This window comes from Pyxicephalus adspersus, chromosome 9 (assembly GCF_032062135.1).
Source record: "Pyxicephalus adspersus chromosome 9, UCB_Pads_2.0, whole genome shotgun sequence".
NCBI classification, from domain to species: Eukaryota; Metazoa; Chordata; class Amphibia; order Anura; family Pyxicephalidae; genus Pyxicephalus; species Pyxicephalus adspersus.
The window spans coordinates 27,346,170-27,368,328 of NC_092866.1; the positions used below are offsets into that span (position 1 = coordinate 27,346,170).

Below are 22,159 nucleotides of genomic sequence, written 5' to 3' on the forward strand. Positions count from 1 at the left end.
GGAAGGCAAAAAAAACCCTGGTACCATTTTGCTTCAACAGGGGAAAAAAATTCCTTCCTGATTCCATGAGGCAATCAGATGTTTCCTGGATCAACAGTCTCTGTTATCTTTACTTTAAATCCTTAATACCCAGTTATATTCTGTGCTTCTAGAAAAACATCCAGCTTTTTCTTAAAGCAATCTATAGAAGTTGCTGAAATTACTTCCTGAGGAAGCAGATATCACATTTTCACAGACCTCACAGTGAAGAATCCCTTTCTTATCCAGAGCTTAAATTTCTTTTCCTCCAGATGCAAACAGTGCCCTCTTGTTCTTTGTAATCTCAAAATGTATATTTTGGGAAGAGAGTTCTCTATATGGACCGTTTATATATTTACACAGGGTGATCATATCCCCCCTTAAACATCTTTTCTCAAGGGAGAATAGATTCAGTTCAGCTAATCTCTCCTCATAGCTGAGCTCCTCTATTCCTTTTATTAGTTTAGTTGCCCTTCACTGCACTCTCTCCAATTCTGCAATGTCCTTTTTGTGAACTGGTGCCCAAAACTGGAATGCATATTCCAGATGTGGTCTTACCAATGCTTTGTACAGGGGCAGGATTATGTCTCCATCTCTGCAGTCTATTCCTCTTTATTACAAGAAAGTATTTTGCTAGCTTTTGATGTTACAGCTTGGCATTGCATGCTGTTATGCTCTGATCTACCAGAACCCCAGATCCTTTTACATTTCTGACTCCCCCAAATGTATTCCCTCAGTATGAAGCATGCATGTTGTTAGCTCCGAAGTGCTTAACTTTACATTTATCTGTAATTATTGTCATTTGCCACTTGGCTGCCCAATCAAACAGTACATCCAGGTCTGCTTGTAGATTATGGACATCCTGTATGGACTTAATTCCATTACATAGTTTGGTGTCTTCTGCAAACACAGAAATTGGTAATTTTAATCCCAGACTCTATATAATTTATAAAGATGTTAAACAGTAATAGTCCTACACTAAACCATGTGGTACACCAATAACAACCTTATACCAAAGGTATCCAAAGTATGAATCATTAATCAATATTCTCTGGATGCGGTCTTTAAGCCAGTTCTCTATTTGTTTACTGATTGACTCTTCTAAACCTATTGACCCTCAATTGCATATTAAACGTCTGTGGGGTACTGTGTCAAATGCTTTAGCAAAGTCCAAGTGCACTATATCAACTGCTACTCCACTATCTACCTTTTTACCTAGAGTAAATTTGTTTGACAACTTCGGTCTATAATATGGCTATGCTGAATATCACCTACAATAATATTTTCTAGCAGAAACACCTCTATGTGGATCTTTATCAAACTCCCTAGGAACTTTCCAACTATGGACATTAAACTAACCGGTCTGTAGTTACCTGGTAATGACTTTTCTCCCTTTTTAAAGATAAAAACCACGTTGGCCTTACGCTAATCTATTGGTACCATGCCAGTGATTACCCCCCCATGCGTTATAATTCTGTCTGTATTTCCACGCAAAAGTTTCCTTTTTTTTGCATGAAAATTTATTTTACATTGTAGGCCTATAATTCTTAGGCATAATTCCCCAAAATATGTCCAATATTTAATAAATTTAATAATAAACTTTAAATAAAAAAACACAAACATCTGTAAAAAAAATAGCGAAACGTGATATAACTATACAGTAGCATGTAAAATAAATATATATATATATATATATATATATATATATATATATTTATATATTATATAAAGATTTCTTTGTATTGGACTCAATACAGCTATTTTGTATTGAATCCAATACACAATTATTTTAATTTCACACCGCTCCTTCTACCCGCACGGACGCAGGCACGGACATCACCGGGAAACCCCAGAGATCGTCTCTGCAGTCGCCGGCTGAAGATCGGAGGAAGATGATGTGTCCTGAAAACCTGCAGGGACCAGCAGGACGCCAGGGGACGACAACGGAACAAGGTAAGTGTTTTTTTTTTTTTTTTAAAGCTACCCCAAGTGTGACTCAGGATTACCGCTATTTGCAAGTAAAATTCCCCCCGAGTCACACTTGGGATTACTGCTAGGGGGGTTAAAGAGTCTCTTAAAATTAATATTAATTTTGAGCCATTGTCAACAATTTAAGGCAGTGATTGCTATTATGAGTTTGGCTCCAACATTTTCCTTTGTGTAAAGTAAAGGCAGTAAATCTGCCTTTTCTTTATCCCTAGTTACCAACCCAGAAACATTCTTTAAGGGGCCTACATGCTCAGATCTGATCTTTTTGCTATTAATATATTTAAAAAAATGGGGGGGGGGGTTGCCTTACTTTCCTTTGCAATTTGTCTTATTTTGAAGTTTTGCACATTTTATCTCTTTTTTACATCTTTTGTTTTATCCTTTATAGTTTTCAAATGATGATGGTGATCCTTCATTTTTATACTTTTGTACTTTTGGAATGCCCATTTCTTGTTCTTTATGGCTTTTTTAACATCAGCTGTGAGCCACAAAGATTTTAATTTTAGCCTCTTAAACCTATTACCCATTGGAATATATTTAAAGTATTTAAAATTTTCAATGTGCTTTGTGAGCAGGAGCATTGTCCTGGTGGAGAATTAAACCATTTTCCCACAGTTATGGCCATCTTTTCCTGACTCTTTCTCTCAGCTTTGTCAAAACTTCCTTATAATGTTGGTTCACCATTGTGCCCTCTGGAACCTATTCTGACAAAGTAACGACCTTCATGTAAAAAAACACAATGAGCATGTCCTTAAATTTGGACTTGCTTTGACACGCGTTTATGATTCTTGGTAATGAAGGCGTTTTCTAATGCATTGACTGTCGTTTTGTTTCAGGATCATACTGGAAGATCCAGGTTTTGTCACAAGTGATGACCTTTTAAAAAAAAAGTTCACCTCAAGTTGCTGCAGAAAATCAGCACATTATGCTTGTGGCACTTTTTGCTCTGGTGTGAAATTTTACTAAAAATTTCAAATTGACACATTTCTCAACTTTTAAAATTATGATCTCAGCACATCTAATCTTCCCTTAAACCAAATAAAACACACAAATATTTGGCACTTATTATTATTAGGCAATATCACACTTTATAGACAACTTATGCCCCATAAATAACACCAGTTTAACCACTACTGCATCAACTTGCAATCTGCACCGCACTGATATTGTAGGTTCCCAGGAGCAAGCCTACTGCCTTCGGTACAACATCAATTACCAGCAGAATATTCTCCCACCCAGTTTTCACTCCCACCTATTTTTATTTAAGATTACTCTCCACCAGCTCGATCACATCATGCATGTACTGCTCTCGAGGACCTCAAATCCCCACGATTGTGTGCCACTCCACACACGCAGTGCTCTCCGAATCTCATCTTGGAGACCTAAGAACCACATGTCCACTGCATTGAAATGCACTCCATCATCCCTAAAGTACTGCTTAAAATCTGTCTCCCAACTCCCTATGACAAACTACAATTCCCCCATTCCTGGCAATAAATCTTCCCACCTCTTTATTCAGATTGATATAACTTTATTTAACCCCCCTGGGGTTCTAATGCTGTCAGTTTTTTACGCAAAATGTTACATTGTTTTGCATAGAAATTTGTTTTTCATTGTAGGCCTAAAATCTTTAGGCATAACTCACCCAAATATGTCCAATATTTATTAAATTTAATAATAAACTTTAAGTAAAAAAACACGAAAATCTGTTAAAACAAGGGTGCATAAAAATAGAAAAACCTGTAATATAACTATACAGTAGCATGTATAATATATATATACATATATATATATATATATATATATATATATATATAATTATATATATTATTTACTTTTTATTAGATTCAATAGTTATTTTGTATTGAATCCACACAATTATTTGAATTTCCCACCACGCCTCCTGCACGCACCAACGCATGCACCGACGTCACCTGGGAAACCCTGGGGAACGTCACTGCATACGCCAGCTGAAGATCCAAAGAACAGGATGCCACCCGAGGATAAGATCCTTAAGGCAGAACCCCAGGGGAGTAATGGGACAAGGTAAGAGTGTTTTTTTTTTATTGTTTTTAGCTACCCCGAGTGTGGCTCGGGGTTACCGCTTTTTGCATGTTTTTTTTTACCCTGAGCCACACTCGGGAATACAGCCAGGGGGGTTAAACAATTCACTGACCGAGCCTGCTTCCAATAAGTCTTGGCCACTATGTCCGACCAAACAACTAAATTGGGTAAAAGAGTGTGAAAATGCAAAAAGTAGCATTTAATGTCTCAAATAGGCTTACTCATGGACCGAAGCCGAAAACTATTTCGTCCTGCATAAAAAACTACCACAACAGGTGCTTTATCTAATTTAGCAAAACTGTGAATCCCAGAGACCAAACTACTCACACCCTACAACCTCCTCCAAAAAACCACCACCGTGGCCGTAGCTCTGGCCACAGAATGCTCCACAGATCAGATGATGTCCCCATCATCCTCCATAACTGCGTTATATTTAGATAATGCTTCCAGGCATTCCCCATCTCCAGCTGCAGCCTACCATGATACTGACCCTGCCGCTACACTGCTGATGGAACACTGCTCAGCAGCCCTGGAACCTGCCATTTTACTGTCCCGGCTGCTGCCATGTTGGTCACTAGAGGTCATCCTCCTGGCAGCAGCAGGTTTCTCCGGAGCCATCTTGGTGTGGCTGACTCTGCCCCAGCACCATCCTTGTGTGACAGACTCCGTCCTAGCATGTTCTTGCGGGAAACAGCAGCCATATTTTTGTAGCCCAGTGCAGTGCACTCCATCTCAATTCCAGGCTAGTGCCCTCTGCACCTCCTCGTCATGTCCCAAAGTTACTACAGTAAAAGAAGGGCTTCCAGCCGATCTGTGCCCACCGATCCAGCATTCTTTCACTGAACCTCCTGCCAGCCTTCAGAAGGGAGAGCTCTGTTTGAGGGAACCTTGATTGACTGGGAGATCACACACACATGTATTTGTTAACAGTCATAAATGTCCCTTTTGGTTTTATTTTCAAACAGACAGTGATAAATGTCCAGAGACTTTGCAGATAAACAGTAGTTACAAATGCCCAATGACTTTGCAGATAAACAGTGGTAGCAAATGTCCAATGACTTTGCAGATAAACAGTGGTAGCAAATGTCCAATGATTTTGCAGATAAACAGTGGTGGTAAATGTCCAATGACTTTGCAGATTGACTTTGCAGATAAACAGTGGTAGCAAATGTCCAATGATTTTGCAGATAAACAGTGGTGGTAAATGTCCAATGACTTTGCAGATAAACAGTGGTGGTAAATGTCCAATGATTTTGCTTATAAACAGTGGTGATAATAGCTTGCAGACATACACAGATGATCAGATGGAAAGTGGAGGTTGCATGAGTAGCGAGGAGCAGGAACCAGGAAACAGGAGCAGGAACCAGGAATCAGAAAACAGGAACCAGAAAACAGGAAGTTGTCATGATCAATCCGCACTGGAAGGAAATCAGGGAGCCTTCATATAGTGCCACCCTAGTCTCTGATTGGAGCTTGCACTGGGCATGTACAGAGTAGGGATACACACTGAGCATGTGCGAAGTGTGGTGCAAACTGAGCATGTGCAATAAGGTTTATTTAAACAAGGTTTGTGACACCTGAGTCACAGGAACCCTGGCTCCTGGGGAGGCCTCCTGTTCCATGCCATTAGCTGGATAGGAGGGGCAAGCTCCCTGGCAAGCTCAGTGCTCTGCTCCAGAAGGCTTAGACAATGCTGGGGATATCTCACAGCCGCCTCAGCCCTCATAGTAGTGGCCTGCTTAGCTGGCCAGGCTAGAGGGTGCATAGGAAGGCTCCCAATCTACCTCTGTGCCCTGGAGATCTCTGGGCTCAGGTGCACTGGAGGCCTGGACCTCTAAGGCCATGCCTCCTCCAACCCCCCTCACCAGAGGCTGGAAAGGTTTCCAGAAGTGCAGCCACCTGTTCCTGCACCCAGAAGGTGCCACATACCTCCGCCACCACACAAAGCTTTGCCCACAGGCCACCAAAATCGGCCATCGCAATTGCAGGTCCATGTAAGCTAAAAAAACTTTCACCCTGTTGTACTGACCTCTGACCCCAACTTCTTGTCTACATCTTGCTATATATCTCATTTTACACCACCACCAATTTTCTTTTTCACCAAATCCAACCCTAAGCCTTCTTTTACCTTCTTCCCTACTCTTTTGCCCTATCCTGCCTGCTCTGACTTAACACTAAGTCATTTTAGCCCTCTGCCTATCTCCTTTCTCTCTCAGGCTCCAGACTCTTCTTATGAGGGGAAAGACAACAGCATTAAACGGTGACTGACAACAAACTAAACGGCAGAGAGTGCCTTTGTTTGTCATACAGGTTTGGACAATTTAAACATGGATGGCAAGTGCTCATGTATAGTTGTCACTGCTTTTTTTTCAGAGATAGAAACACAGTCTCATTATTTAAAAGCCAGACATTGTAAATATACTGTATACAATTCAACACACTCTGCCCTTGATTTTTCAGACACCATACACAATACTGGGAGTACCAAAATAACTACTAATGACATTCACACTGAACATTCACTCACTCTGGACACACACACACACACACACACACACACATATATATTTCTATCTTTAGAAGGGCTTGAGTCTTTTGGGGCCATGTTCATGAGTAAAAGAAAAAATTCTGTTTCACTTATGTTTTCTCTTTACCTAAGAGAACCTTAACCATGTCTCTACTAGCCTAAATAATAACACAGATCCTAAATAATAGGATATATATTAACAAATAAAATTAACAAATATACAATAGTATAGTATAGTAAATATGCAAAGTAATGCAATAAGTTACACAGCGGGTCCTTTATATCCTGTAACTTCGCTGGGCTCCATAGTAAGAGAGAGTGTAACAAAGAATATATATTAAATGTGAATGTACCAATTGACTAACCTTGAATTACATACATCCCAAAAATATTTTTAGATAATGATACAAATGCATTTGCCCAAAATCCTGGTCCCTTGTCAATACACAGCCAACTTTAGCTGTGTTCTAACTAATGGTGTGGTTAGCCGTCCCAAACCTTCTACACATATTTTTTTTTTCTTTGTGATGGGAGGAGTTCATGTAAAAGTGTAACTTCAGCTCCAGTATCAACTAAAGCCATCACATGTGTTGGAGAAGATGACGCCCCCCACCATTCAGTGACAGGTGCATATGGGTGTCAGTCTCCTACTATCACTGCCCTCACTGCTGTCACTGGAGACCTGCCTTTTCTTCACAAAGGATAAGGAATCTTTAAGCTTCCCTTCTGAGACTTTCTAACTCCTCCCCAAAATAAAGTGATTTGAGTTTAAATTCCTGTCCAGTGTTGGGAATTAGTTTTCGTCTAACAGGAGGGGTCTGCCTCCCCTAACTGTAGGCTAAGGTTGTCATTACTAGAGGTGCTTCAATCTCTGACAGCTTTTCACATTTGGTGTTTCTACTGCTTTAGAAAATTCTACTGTAGAAACCCCATCTATCTCATCTTATTTATTGCTTTGGAAGATCCACCCTAGATACAACTGGCTCCTGTTTTCTCTTCTATATTCCATTTCTTTTGTGACCCTTTTTCCCTATTTATTTGCATCCTGTCTTACCTGGTCTACTGCACTGACAGGTTTTAGTTTCCTCTAGCTCCCCCAACTGATTTAAAAGGCTAGTGATTTCATGAATCTTGCTATTTAATCCCAGACTTCCTAGCAAGGACAATAAAGGAGCTCTAAGAATAAATGGCAGATTTAACCAGTTTAGGGTGCAGAATAGACATGAAGGGTTGCATATCTGGATCCATCCATTCTTGGATCCTATAAAGTGCAAAAATACAAGCAATCTCATGTAACCTGGCAATAACCTCACCTGATGTTCTCCACAGAAAGGTATTTTTCAATTCATTAGGACAAGCAAATACCCAGACTATTCCATCTCTCACAAGGTCTAACAGTGAAAAATTCACAGTAAACTTGCACATTACCTGGCACAGTTGTGGGTCATGGGTTAACATTCCCATAGCCCAACCTTTTAAATATTATCTATTTAAACTATCATACATATTTTCATTATAATACCATCAACCCCACCATCAACACATCTGTAAATTATCATACTGTATATCATTTATTATACCATGTACATTTGATTTGTACCTAAACTTTTCTTACTGTGCTTTTCATACTGTACTATACCATTGTGTAATTTCTCCTTTATATTTATTAAGAAACTGCGTCTCATATACCCCTCAGGAAACCACTAGGTGAAACGCGTTGGGTTACAAGACGTTTAATGACTAATTTATGTCATAACTACCTCCATAGCGAATATTCAACTCCATGATGCCAGTGGACGTTGAGATATTGTAATGCTACAAAACTATGTACACTTATATATATAAACTTTATTTGAATGAAATACATTTCATAAGTGTTTAAGCCATAAATATCCTCTTTCTTTTCTCTCTTTTTTTATTATTATTTGATTTCCCAAGGGGAGGCTAAATCTAAAAGAACATCCCCAATAAGTGAGTGGATCTAACCACAACCTACTTTACCTAAGTCACAAAGCAAGTTTTCCCTCCTCCTATATCTTTCCTCTGCTTTGATCACCCCCTTCTAATCCAAATCATGAACTCCATTGGTATATATGACACTGCTCTCTCCTGGCTTGCTTCCTACCTTTCTGACCATTCCTTTTAAGTGTCTTTCAATGGTAATTCCTCCTCTCTCACTCTCCTCACTGGTGGTGTTCCTCAAGGGTCAGTCCTTGGACCAGTTCTCTTTTCTCTGTACACCTCCTCACTCTGTAGTCTCATATGCTACTTGGGTTTACTGTACCATTTATATGCAGATGAAACTGAAATCTATCTGTCCACACCTGACTTGTCTTCCTCATTCCTGGATAAGGTTTCATGATGCCTGTATTTAGGCACACATTCCAAATCTCCCTGACATATTTCTAACTGTTAATTACACTGTTTTTCGGCCTTCCCCTCAGACACATTATCTTGGCATCACCTTCGATTCTGCCCTCTCCTTTATTACCCACATTCAGAGCATTTCGAGCTTCTGTCACTTTCACATGTACAACATCCCCAACCTGTCTCCAGAGACCCCTGGATGCCTACCTATTGTCATATGTTATATACTTGCTATATGACACCTGCCTATTTTGGCTTTACAGAACTCCTTCACAGGCCTTCATCTCTTTAAAGAAAAAAAACATTTGCCTTCTACCACTGTGTCAGACCAGCCTGATTTTTTGTCAAGAGGAGATATTTTTGTGTTACAGAGGCCTCCTGGTCTAACCGCTCAAGCAGATTTACCAGACCTGCTGCCTCTAGGCATGGGCATTTTTTTTTTGGAAGACCACTTCTAAAAAAGGGTCTTCTCTGGAGACTGTCTATTTAAAGAATTGCCCCTTTTCTCGTGTTGCTCTTGTAGTCATATAAAATGCCACTACTCATGGTTTAAAAAAAAGATTGCCCCTCTTTGTTAAATCAAAATCATAATTTTATATGATGTCATATACATGTACTTGACTGAAAAAGTGAAGAGCAGAACATATGTTATTTATCTATCATGCTTGACAGAGTTGATGCTATTTTGGAGTTTGAGACTGCCCAGAAGGCCGGAGGAACTGTTTGAGTTGTGTTAGCATATGGTTTTCATTCCCTAATTCTGTATGACCATATTTGAATGTATGGATTGTATATATCATATTGTTACCATATTGTAAGATGTCACATCCATTGGGCAATCATGTATTCTTGTAAAATTGCTGCTGTAACTTTCTATTAAGATTTTTGAATAAATACACAAGTTTGTTTTAAAATACAGAAGACGAACCTGTTCGTAATATGCTAAAAAAATATGCTAATACTTTTTAACACCCTATCTGTTTATTGTGTGCTCTTCTGGACATGTGAGGATTTTCACATGTCATTTGTGTTGCATTTGGCTTCCCTACAGGCACTCCAGACTGCACTCCAAAATATGAACCCCCCCCCCCCTTGACTTTAATGGGATTTGAATCCCATAAAATTAATTGAATTGATTACCACAAGGTAATGTTTCAGGGAATGTCAGATTTGCTGCTTTATAAAGTCCATATAGAGTCCGTTCCTATTAACACCAAGTACAAAGTATTGCTCTTACTGAACACAATACAAGATAGACCTCCCCAATCCCGTAATACATTATGAAAACATTCAACTAGCTGAAGTGATGGAGTGGGCTTTGAAATCTAGAAAAAACAGGTGTTTTATTTTATAAAAATTAAATTACCTTTACAATTTGATTACATTCTTAGCAGGAATTCTAAAACTATTAATAAAAGAAAGGGTCATCCCACTATTAGTAATACCCTAAAAGATTGAATAGAAAATAATAGGGATTCGGTGCTTTTTTTCGGTCCATTTAGGTATGCTCTTTTTTTCTCCTGCCCATTTCATTCATTAAAACATCTAGAAATATTCAAGGATTTAGTATACTATCAAACTGAAAGTTTGCAGACTAAAAAATGACTGTATTTCTTTTGATCAGTTCTTCCATTTATGGCATTCTCCTACAGTTTTGCCATACTTGCTTCTAAAACATATCATACATCCGAGGAGATACAAGAGACAATATAAAATCCAAATTCCCCAAGATAATTTTTTCCTTAAATATGCAGTATTTAGGCTATAATAAAAATGTTTGGTAAATATTTTATAAAACTTTTTTATTCTGAATGTATTGTTTAAATTTTACCCAGACCTTCAATAAATATGCATATTAGGTTTTTCAAAATGGTATTTATCTTTATAACAGTTACATATATTTATTAAGGTCAGTCACAATGATCTATGTTGGAGATGCACAAAACCTTTTTCCATTTTTGCTTTAAATGCATGGTTTTTCTCTCAAGTTCTTATTCAAAAAAATAACATACAGAACACAAATATACAACTAGACTAGTACTCCTAAACTTGCAAGCTGATATCTGCCATTTACTAATAATATAATAGCCTATCTTTTAAATGCTGCTAGGATTCCTAGTTCAAGATATTTGGAATAAAAATCCATACCATTTGCAGAAGAGTGGAAGTTAAAAGTTGGAATAAAGTGATTTTTAAAAGCAAAATGGTACTAGATTTTAGAGATTGTGACTAAATTAGAAGGTCTCCATGGGGAAAATTAGTTTTATGCTTTCATTTGTTTTTTTTTTTTTTTTTTACTTTTATGTTTTTTGGGTTTTTTTACTTTTTCTGATGTTATATGGACTTTTGGAGCATCTTTCACTCCTATAAAATTCTTTCATTTATCTCATGTAGTCTGAGGAAATGTTTATATTTTAAAATGTATGTATTTGTTTATCCATATTTTGTATAAATAATTTCTATTCCATTCCATAAAATAAAGTCCATTCTTTTATAATGCAATTCACATTTGTAAAACAAATTATACAAAAAAAGAATATTTTGTTAGTTTTGATGAATTAATTTCTATAGCTAGACACGGGTTCACTTTACACCCTGAAACATTATGTAGCTAGCTTAAATCATTTTTTATCTTATAACAATATAATGTTTTAAACCTAAATGCATATTGACTTTTATTTTAGGAAGCTTTACTGTGAGCCATTGACAGACATTGTTCCATATCAAAGTGAACCTACAGACAACAGCATGATACACTGTATCTCTGAGGGAATTGATGATGATTTAAGCTCTGGTAGCAAAAATCTGGACAGGGTATTGATCAAGCATCTAAAGAACTGTGAACGGCTGCTATTGGTAAGTCATATTAAAAAATATTTACTAAGGGAAGTATATTTAGATTATTTAAAAAAAATTAAATACATTTACTGGTACAATATCAGATCAAGTTGAGTACTTATCTTTAATTGTGAAGTTATTCCTTGAAATTACATATACAGTTGTTTCTTTCAGTGCTTGGGAACATTTGGGCCACTTCACTGTCGTGAGTTGTATGCACTTGATAAATTGATGAGAGAGGCTCAAATTCTAGAAATGATCTACACACTAACAGATAAAAAATCAGGAAGTGTGAATACTGCAGAAGAAGGTGAGAAATGTACTATTTTTTTTTTTTTTTTTTTAGTGAAGATAAATACCCCTTTACACTCCACCTGTGAATATTAAGCGTGTCAACACTAGCATAGCACCACCCTCTTTCAAGTGAACCTCCATAATCTGAAGAACTGTAGCCCCTTACTTAATACATGTTATTTTGGTATCGCTACTTGTTTGTCTATTTGTTTCCCTCTTTGATTTTTTCCTTTGTTTATCCCAGTCTAAGTTTCCAACTAAACACTCTAAAGGCCTGTGGAATTCTCGCGAAAATTTCCTCGAACTTCCGATAGAAGATCGAGGAAATTATAACAGGAGGATTCACACGGGATTCACAGGATTCCCTGGGAATCTTTCTGTTTGCGATCCCCGGGGCACTAGAGGTTAAATAACCTCTAGTGCCGGGGATCTCACACTGTTCTCAATAAATGCAGCCGTGGCTACATTCATTGATAAGATCCCCGGAACTAGAGGTTAAATGAGGACAATCTCCCCATTCAAAACCTCAGAGAGCACTAGAGGTTTGGAATTGGGAGACTTGTCCCCATTTACCCTCTAGTGCCGGGAATCGCACACTGAGCTGATCGATGAATGCAGCCGGCGCTGCGTTTTTTTTGCATTTTTTTAAATTCAAGCTCGTTTGGCTGAATTTGTAGCGAGATCGAGTTTTAAAAACTCACTCGCTCACTCATCCCTACTGATATCATATCCTTACAGGAAACAAACTATTTCAAAACATTAGATCTTTTCGACTAGTGCAGTATTTGTTAGTCTTGTGTAATCAAGGTGCTTGAGTAGTTTGGAAGCTGGAGGAAAAAGGGAAATATGATGATTGTCAGAGAAAAGGGGGAGGTAGATTTGGGATTTATTTAGCATAGAAAAAACAACTGCATAGATCCCTTTAGTCCAGCCTCTGTTTTTGTACGCTGGTCCAAGTATATAACTGAATTTCCAGATTTATATATAGTTATAGCAACGGTGGAATTATATTAAAAAAAACATCCTGTGTTCCACTGCGTTAGGAACAATAACATGAAAAAAGTCCTTATTATAAAAGCCTTAAAACAAAATTTTATTGAGTATTTAACAAATATTAATAACATATCTACAAATATAATTGTTAAAAACAATTAAGGATTTATTTGTACAAATCCTAAATTGGGTTTCAGAATGGTTCTCTCTAAAAATCTCGCTATCGTATAAAATGGAAAAAAAATCATAATTAGAATGCCTATCTCACTCATATGACCAATAGTAGTTCAAAAACACTGCTGAAAAATACCTTTTTTTACCATATATTGAATCTTGTGCCATATTCCTTGTTGGTTTACAATACCAATATTTTACTGGAACAGATCTCCCATAGGATCAAACAATCCCCAATCTTTATTAATATGTTTGCAGAGATGAAAATCAGTTTTCACGGAGCGGAGTGACTGTTGTAATGGTCGAAACAATACTGAAGCATACGGCTTGGCAACAGTTGCCTCATACAACTTAAGATTACACTGATGCCATGCTGTGCCTCCCTTGTTTTTCTGATTCTAGTACAGTTCATGAATTTAGTGCAATATAAAGGCATAAATTGTAAATCAAAATATAAGAATTTATTAAAATATTATTTGTTTTAATATTAATAAAACATAAAAATAGCAAATAATTTCCAACTTTTTCTGTGGACCACCAACATTTTCTCGCAGACCACCAGTTGGCGACCGCTGCTCTGTAGAATGGTGATGGCTTGGTGCCGAGCTGCATCCATCACATGTGGTTAACAACCATATCAAAATATATCAATGTCCTCTGATGGGAAAGAGGAAAGAAATTGTTCAGTTTTTATCTTCCTCCAAGGAACTCATCAGAATAAGGCATAGAGGATAATTTAACATATTAAAATGTATTTAAATATTGAAGAACATACAAAAAGTTCTTTGCATTCTAAAAAGGTCATAAAATATTAGCAACAAACATCTTGCATCAATAAACTGAATATATTAGATGGAGTGGTTCAATTACAAAAAAGGTTGGTAACTAATGTAATAATTTAAACCAGAATAGTTAATGGCTCACAAATTTAAAGATCCATTTTGTTTCTGCCTGTAACAATTTATGATCTATATTGCCTCCCTGTTCACTACTATATACAAATAATGCCCAAAGATTACACCTTTAGGATCTGACTTCTCAGCCCACCAATGTTAAAAAAGAAATCCCATCTGTGATGTTCTTTATATGCTCATAAAATCATCTCTTAAAGGGTCTTTTAAGAGACCATAAAAATGGTTTGCAGGAATATTGTAGTAAGATAAAAATAGCATTATTGGTTTCACAGTCATCAAAATGCTGAGTTCTAAATATTCTTCCATCAGACAAAAGCAATCTGCATAGAAGGTAAATATCTACATTGTCTGCATTATTCACATTGGAAAGTGCCCTTGGGTTTGTCTATACACCATTTCTAGACCTTTCGCTCATGTATAGTGGCTCTGTACCAATTTGTCCTTGATAGATGGAATAGAATTTGAGGACCTCTATCTGCACAAATAGGGGTCAGATTGAAGGAGATGCCAATGTTTCTGAAAAGTATTACAGATCTTAACTGATTGTAGGGAATAGTCCAAAATGACCATCAACACCATGTTAAGGTCTTTGATTAAATAGTAAATCAATAAAAAAAATAGTACTCAATTTGTCTCGATGATATGTCTTTTTAAAGCATTTTTTTTCTATAACTGTTTCTTATCTGAGCAATTTCGTCTATTCCTTAAATACTAAGACTAATTAGTATACTAATTGGTATACAGATGTTTTGAATGTGGGCTTTGGGCTGTTAGAATCGTATTTCCTGACCTAGGTTTTCGATATACCTTTGTAATTGAGTATTTCCTCGCAGTTCTGATGGGTTTGCTGAAATTTCGTGAAACCATCGGAAATCACTATAGACGGATTATGGCGGCTGCATTCATAAATACAGCCTTGGGAATCCTCCTGTCAGTGAGCGATCCCCAGGCACTACAGGTCAGAATGAGGGCAAGCCCTCATTCTAACCTGTAGTATCTGGGGATCTTTCACCGAGAGGAGGATTATCGCAGCTGCATTCATAAATACAGTCATGGGAATCCTCCTCTCAGTGAGCGATCCCTGGGCACTACAGGTCAGAATGAGGGCAAGCCCTCATTCTAACCTGTAGTGCCCGGGGATCTCTCACTGAGAGGAAGATTATTGCAGCTGCATTCATAAATACAGCCGTTGGAAACCTCCTCTCAGTAAGCGATCCTCGGGCACTGAGAGAAAGATTCTCGGGGCTCCATTTATAAATGCAGCCGCGATATTCCTCCTCTTAGAGTCCCGAGTCATGTGGCTTGCGTTTATGAATGAACGCTGCCGTGGGAAAAATCAGAGGATTTTTTCCACGCTGCATTCATTCATGAGCAGCCAGCGAGACTCACACTGTGTTCCTGGATAGAGCTGACAGCTCCGCTTCCCTCATTGGTCTTGCAGGTCCCAAAAATTCGGTGTTGCAGGTCCCAAAAATTTACAAAGACCATTTTCGTCTACATGTTTGCTAAGTGGGAACATCCCAATTCACCGTGCGACCGAATTTAAAAAAATTGCTCGCTCATCCCTAAATAGGATCCATTAAACATAAAGTTGTTATGAGTTGAAATACATTCCAACAGTTCACATAGCACAGCATGTTACTGAATGAATACCTTTCTTGACTTGGTGTTTTTAATGTCTTATTGAATACTTCTACACACTTGTTGTGTGGGATGCATTTATATAAACATTCTACATCTATTGTGACCAAAATACGATCAAAAGGTATTTTTTTCTGTCTGTAGGATGTGAATCGTATCCTTAACATATGATAGGATTCCAACCACATGGAGACGCAGATAATAATTAATAAATTTACTGGCATTTGCCGTAAGGGAATAAATCCCTGAAATACTTGGTCTACCTGTAGCATTGTTAACCTCCTTATGTGTTTTAGGCACAAAATAAAAGGTAGGTATAGTCCAGTGGTGCTCAACCTTTTTTCATCTGGGGGCCGCTTTGATGCTCATTTTATTAATGCAACATTTAATGAAAGATACAAAACTAAAGCTATCATACAGTGCTGGCCGGTCATATATTGCTCCCTGCTTACCATTCCTGTACCAAAGAGCAGAAACTACAGCAAACAATGACAGTTGTCCTGACAGTTATAGGGGGCCCCCAACTTTTGTACCACGAAATCTCTGCAGTGGTTACTTCCAAAGAAATGCAAATTCATGTGACAGAAAGCCAAGAGGGACATGTTGTTACTTCTACATCTTCAGGTCCCTACATCTCCCCGTCCCTGAGAAATTAGGGTTCACAGAAGGTAATTGGCCAGTTTTGTGTAACAGGCACCCCAGCAGCAGCCCAGTCCATCACACCACAGCGTCTGCAAATTCGACTTCAGGCAGCAGTAAACGGTACATAGCGTCTCCTTCTAGGCCGCGTTCCATAACATGAGGAATCGGTAACAGTACCACAACCTCACCGCCAGTCTGAATGCAGCTCTAATGTTTTGTGAGTTTGCAAGTATAAATTTGGGGCACCTCAGCACAAAGCAACTTGGCATTAGCCTAATACTCATTGCCATGAAAGTGGTCCCCAGGGGCCCCTAACATGAAAACTTAGATTGGGGAGCCTTTTCTTGAAATAGCCCCTTCTTAATGTGAAAATATCCTTGATTGTTATTAGGATTTTATGCTTGTGACCCCATATATGACAAATTGTTAGGTCCCCTTTGTACCCTGAAAATTTTACATTTCAATGACAATTGCTGAGGGGAATATGAAGATTTATACATGGAGATATTGACAGCTGCATGGACATAGACACAGCTTTCATGCTGCTGCTGCTGGGATTATCTCACAGTACAGTGAGAAAGGAAAGTAAGGCAAACCCCCAAAAATATTTAAACATAATAATAGCAAAAAAATCAGATCTGAGCATGTAGGCCCCTCTAAAGGATGTCTCTGGGTTGGTAACTGGGGATAAAGAAAAGGCAGATTTACTGAACTTTTTTTTTTAGCTCTGTGTACACAAAGTAAAATGGCAGAGCTCAAGTCCAAATTCATAATAGCAATGTCACTGCCTTAAATGAGTCACAGATCTGCCAAAGGGCCATAGGTTATCTTATGATAGCTCCTTATTTCATTTGATACCATTGCTATTTCCCAAGCCGTATCCATGATCGAAAAAATTTTGGTTTTGGATTTATTAAACAATAAGGGATTTATTTTTCAGTACCACTCTATTATTTGACACTTGATAACACATCTTCTCTTAATGCTCATTGTTAATAAAAACAATGTTGCCTCCCTTATTGGAGGAGTTAATGATAAAGGTATTATCTTCCTATAAATGTCTTAATGCTTGTTGTAAAGAATTGAAATTTTTAAGATGCTTTTCACCTTTATTAAATTTAATGTCATTTTAAAACTTCAGAAACAAACATATCTAATTGTTTGTTATGACTTATTGGTGGAAAAATGATATAAGAACAAAAGTTCTCTCCTTTGAACTTTCTTTCTTCCCACGTGACTTATTCGCTGTGACACCTACCTGTTCCTCACTAAAGCACAGGCATCTCTCCCCTGCGCATGCGGGCAGTTCTGATGCTGGGTGTGCCTCTGTTTCCAAGACTTATCAACTATGTCCAGTCCGCTGGTCAATCAGAAAATAACCTCTTGATCAGCCCTGGCTCACAGACTGCATTCTGTGTTTGTGCAACAAATCTCAACTAGTGCCGAGCCCCCTGGCATGTGACCTGACCTCTCTTGCTTGCTGCCTGCCTCGACTTCAGCTTTCCTTGAATATCCTCCTGCCTTGTGATTTTGTACCGTGCTTGCCCACCTTGGTGTGCCCAAGGACCACAAACTGGCCGTAACCAGCTGCGCAACACCCTCACTATCAGAGGCTCTGGAGAAAACCTGGTTACGGTTTAGACTCTGCGCCTTGACCCTTCTCAGGGCTCTGTCACGGTCCCTTCTGTGACTAAGGTTAGAAGATCTGTGAGACAAGCTGCATGTGAGGTTATCTGACAGTCTCTTTGTTTTTACTTGTTTCTGTGTTGTTGTTTGTAATGACCACACCCCTTGTATCAGCTGCAGCTGGTGGTCATTGCTGTTCCTCCATTTAGTCTGGCCTCACACTTCATGCTATGCAGTTGATATTCACTTCTGGGATGTGAAGAGCTGGTGTGTTGTCCTCTCCAGGGTTCCTGTTCCTCTATTTGCTAATTAAGTTAAGTTGAACTACTTTTGGTGTTTTGTTGTTCTTTTGTTGTTACTAGGCCTCAGGGAGGCACTGGTTCTTTCATCAGGGAAGGAACTAGTAGTCTCAAGCCCAGTCACTACTCCTAGGGCTATTCAGGGCTACTAGGGCCTAGGTTCCCCAGTATGAGTATTCCCACCATCAGGGGATATTCATACTGTTAAGAGTCAGGGCTAGGTTAGGGTGTCCGTAGGGGATGACAGTTTCCTTTTCGCTAGCCATTGAAGGCCTAGTCCCTTGTATTTACCTTTCTGTTTTCCTCCCCTCCCGTTATCCGTGACAGGCTCGCACCACCTCTACAGGCGCTAGCACCCCCTAGTGGTCCTGTCTCATGGCGTTTCACTCGCCATGGGATTCCTCCCATAGCGATGCTAAATCTTAAGTCCCTTAGTTCTGCACAAGTTGGATTCGCAAACTGTTGTTGGCATTAGGTTTTTAATTTTATAAGTTTATTTCCTTTCTTGATCAAATTTTATCTTAAACAAAAGCTTTCTGCCAAAGAGCAAAAAATCTTTAGCCAAATTAAATTTAGACGTGTTATGATCTGTACAATAATCAAGACCTAGCAAGTAAACCTCGGCTTCTACATTTGCTAAATTATGTGATGATAAATTAATTATTTGAAAAATCTATACATTTATATATTTTTTGAATTTGTCTTTTCGAAGGATTGACCTAGGATTTGTATGTCTCTGTGGATTACTTACTAGTATTAATGCTCCTGGGGAAAGGTCCTTGTGTTTTGTGCCTGTGTAGTTCTTTTAATACCTGGCTGAGTATATAACTACTTGGAGTTTTTCTAACCTCTGCAATATACCTATAATAACAATCTGTATGGTTATATAGAGCTGGGGTGTGTTTTACTCTGCAAACATTCTAATTAAGTTTGGAGATTGATTGATCTTATGGGAGATCTATTCCAGTGAAATATTGGTATTGTGAACCAACAAGGAATATAGCACAATTCAATCTTTGGTAAAAAAAAAAAATATTTTTCAGCAGTGTTTTTGAATGACCATTGGTCATATGTATGAGATAGGCAACCTAATTATGATGTTTTCCATTTTATAATTTAGTGCGTGTAATAACAATGGAAGGCCAAACATCCCTGAAACTAATAACGCTTGAAGGGATATTTTGGGAGATAACAAATCTGTAACACGAATAAGGATTTGTACAAATAAATCCATATTTTTTTTAACAATTATCATAATATATATGTTCTTAATCTTTGTTAAATACTCAATAAAGTTAATTGTGTTTTAAGGCTTTTATTTTAAGGAATTTTTTCATTTTGTTGTTCCTAAACTACTCAATCCGCATTGCTGAGGGGATTTCTTTGTAAGCACCGGTTCCAGTATGTGTTTGCAAGGATGAGTTTGCTGCTAAAGCCAGGTTTACGTGTTTGCAGTGTGTTGACACATGCACATTATATTGAATCCTAATGTGCATTGTGATACAGCATATTTGAACACAGAAATTACATATTTTGCGGTTTGCCAATCCTTAGATGTGGTGACTGCATTATTATTTTCTTTTGTTCAAACTTTGTTTCCTATTTTAGAAAATGTTCTATTAGGTTTGGACTACAAACATTTTCCCACTTTTCATCCTTATTCCAAGTGATTTTAGTGAATATGTACAAGATAGCTTTTTCAGCTCACAGGAAGGGCATCCATTTCTTGGACAGATAACAGGTATTTTTCTGTACTTGCTATAAGGGGCTCATAGCCAAAAACTTTAAACTAAAATAGCTACCACATCTACATACTGGTAAGTGGAAATATTTTATTTACACCTTCATGGCAAAAACCTTTTTCTCTTGCACCTCTTTTCTAATACCTGTTTAGAAACTTCATCAATAAAGGGTCTGTTTTTAAAACTGTAAATCTGACATTCAGCTCATGTTCTCTGGTGGAGAATCTTCCAATTCCAAGTGAGTTCAATGACAGTGGTTGATTTTGGTGGCAGTGGTTGATTGGTTGGTTTTTTCTTCACCAGAGAATGTCTATAAATAATCCTCAAGGTATTAAAGTTATGATTTCTATTTTTTTAACTTTTTTGCTAAACAGTTTCCCATTCCTACAACTTCCATGCATTATGCAAAAATGTCCATATTGTGTGGAATATAGTAATTCAGTTTAATGTTAATAAATAAGGACTATTTGTGATTTAGGATGTAAATTTGTGGTTTCCTTTTGTGGTATTTTATTTTCTTCTGTATGTTAATTAAGTATTATTTTCTCTAGCTAATATCATATTCTTATTTCAGTTGTACATTTTTCAACACCCAAAGAAGCAATCCTTTCATTCTGGAATGAGTGTATACAGACTTCACATGTATATGAATGCTCTGTGGAAACATTTCTAAAGACCTTGAATTTGCACTTTTCTGAAAAAGTTAATTCACAGCAGGAAGGCCTAGCAGATATGGGTAGGTGTATCTAATCTTCATTAATTTACTCCTTTTTACTCTTCTCCGTCTTTTAATTTTTGCCAAAGTAAAGCAACGTTCAAGCAAATACCCAAATGCTCAGCACTAAAACGGTTAGTTTAGTATTACTTTGCATTCATTCTTCAAAACAAAAAACTGCTCCTCCATAACAGCACACAGTAAATCTCAAAATGCAGTGTCACTTATGTATTTATATATTTAGCATAAGTATTGGAATCGGTCTTTATATCTGTGGGCTGTAAAAACCTCAATAGCAGTCTTAAGACTGTAAATGGAGGGTCAGATAGTGGACTATATTACTTTGCATAATATAAATAATTTTAACAATATGTTAATTATCACCTGTGTCTATATAAATGGTTTCCCCAGCCTGGGATTGGACAAAGGAGCTCATTAGCAGACTGATATGGTCAACCCTAATACTTCCACTCTTAAAAGTATTGCTAGAATGAAAGTTGTATATAAGACATAAGAATTTCAATTGCTGGCCATTTGGAAATGCTTGTCTGATTTTTGTTTAATACTTTTTTAGTTCATACACTGAAAACAAGCATGTAGCAAATAACAGTGATCAAGTCAGAGAAACAGTGAATACACCCTTGATCATCAAGTGTGACTACCTTTATGAAAGCAGAAGTTTTAACAGGTTGCTGGTTCGGAATATTTAGGTGTGTTTAATAAAAGGCAAGGATGAAAGACATTAGCAATGACATTAAAAGAGCAATTGTTTCCCATCAGTCTGGGAAAGGTTATAAGGTCATTTACAAACACTTTCACAAGTTCATTAAAGACAGTTGACAATCTACCCAGCAACTTTACTCTAGGTCAGACTGTGGAGAATTTGATTTGGCTTGTTTTCAAGTCACAGCACATTGGCACCTTTTAGTCAGTGGACCTGATTTATTAAAGCTCTCCAAGGCTGGAGAAGATGCTTTTTCATCAGTGAAGCTGGGGGATCCAGCAAACCCAAAATGGATTTCTTAAAAGTAATTTGTTAGCAAATGGTTTCAACCCTGACCAAATCTATTCCAGGTTTGCTGAATCACCCAGGTTCACTGGTGAAAGTGTATCTTCTCCAACCTTGGAGAGCTTTATTAAATCAAGCCCATTGAGTCAGTCATGAACTCCTATGTATACCAAAATATTCTAGTTTCAAATGTGAGGCCATCTGTACAACAGGTAAAGCTTGGCCGATATTGGATATTGGGTCATGCAACAGGACAATTGACTCCATGCACACCAGAATTACATTTCATATAAGAATGTCTATTAAG

General features: G+C 37.7%; 1 protein-coding gene across 6 annotated transcripts in view; it reads left to right on the forward strand.

The window, feature by feature from the left end:
* Positions 1 to 22,159, forward strand: part of RIPOR1 (RHO family interacting cell polarization regulator 1) — a 299,897-nt gene that overhangs the window by 224,344 nt on the left and 53,394 nt on the right. For all 6 annotated transcript variants that reach the window (XM_072422972.1, XM_072422974.1, XM_072422976.1 and 3 more), the window contains 3 exons: positions 11,650 to 11,821; positions 11,978 to 12,113; positions 20,703 to 20,864. In XM_072422972.1, coding sequence (XP_072279073.1) covers positions 11,650 to 11,821; positions 11,978 to 12,113; positions 20,703 to 20,864 — 470 coding nt within the window. The remainder of the gene's footprint in view (positions 1 to 11,649; positions 11,822 to 11,977; positions 12,114 to 20,702; positions 20,865 to 22,159) is intronic.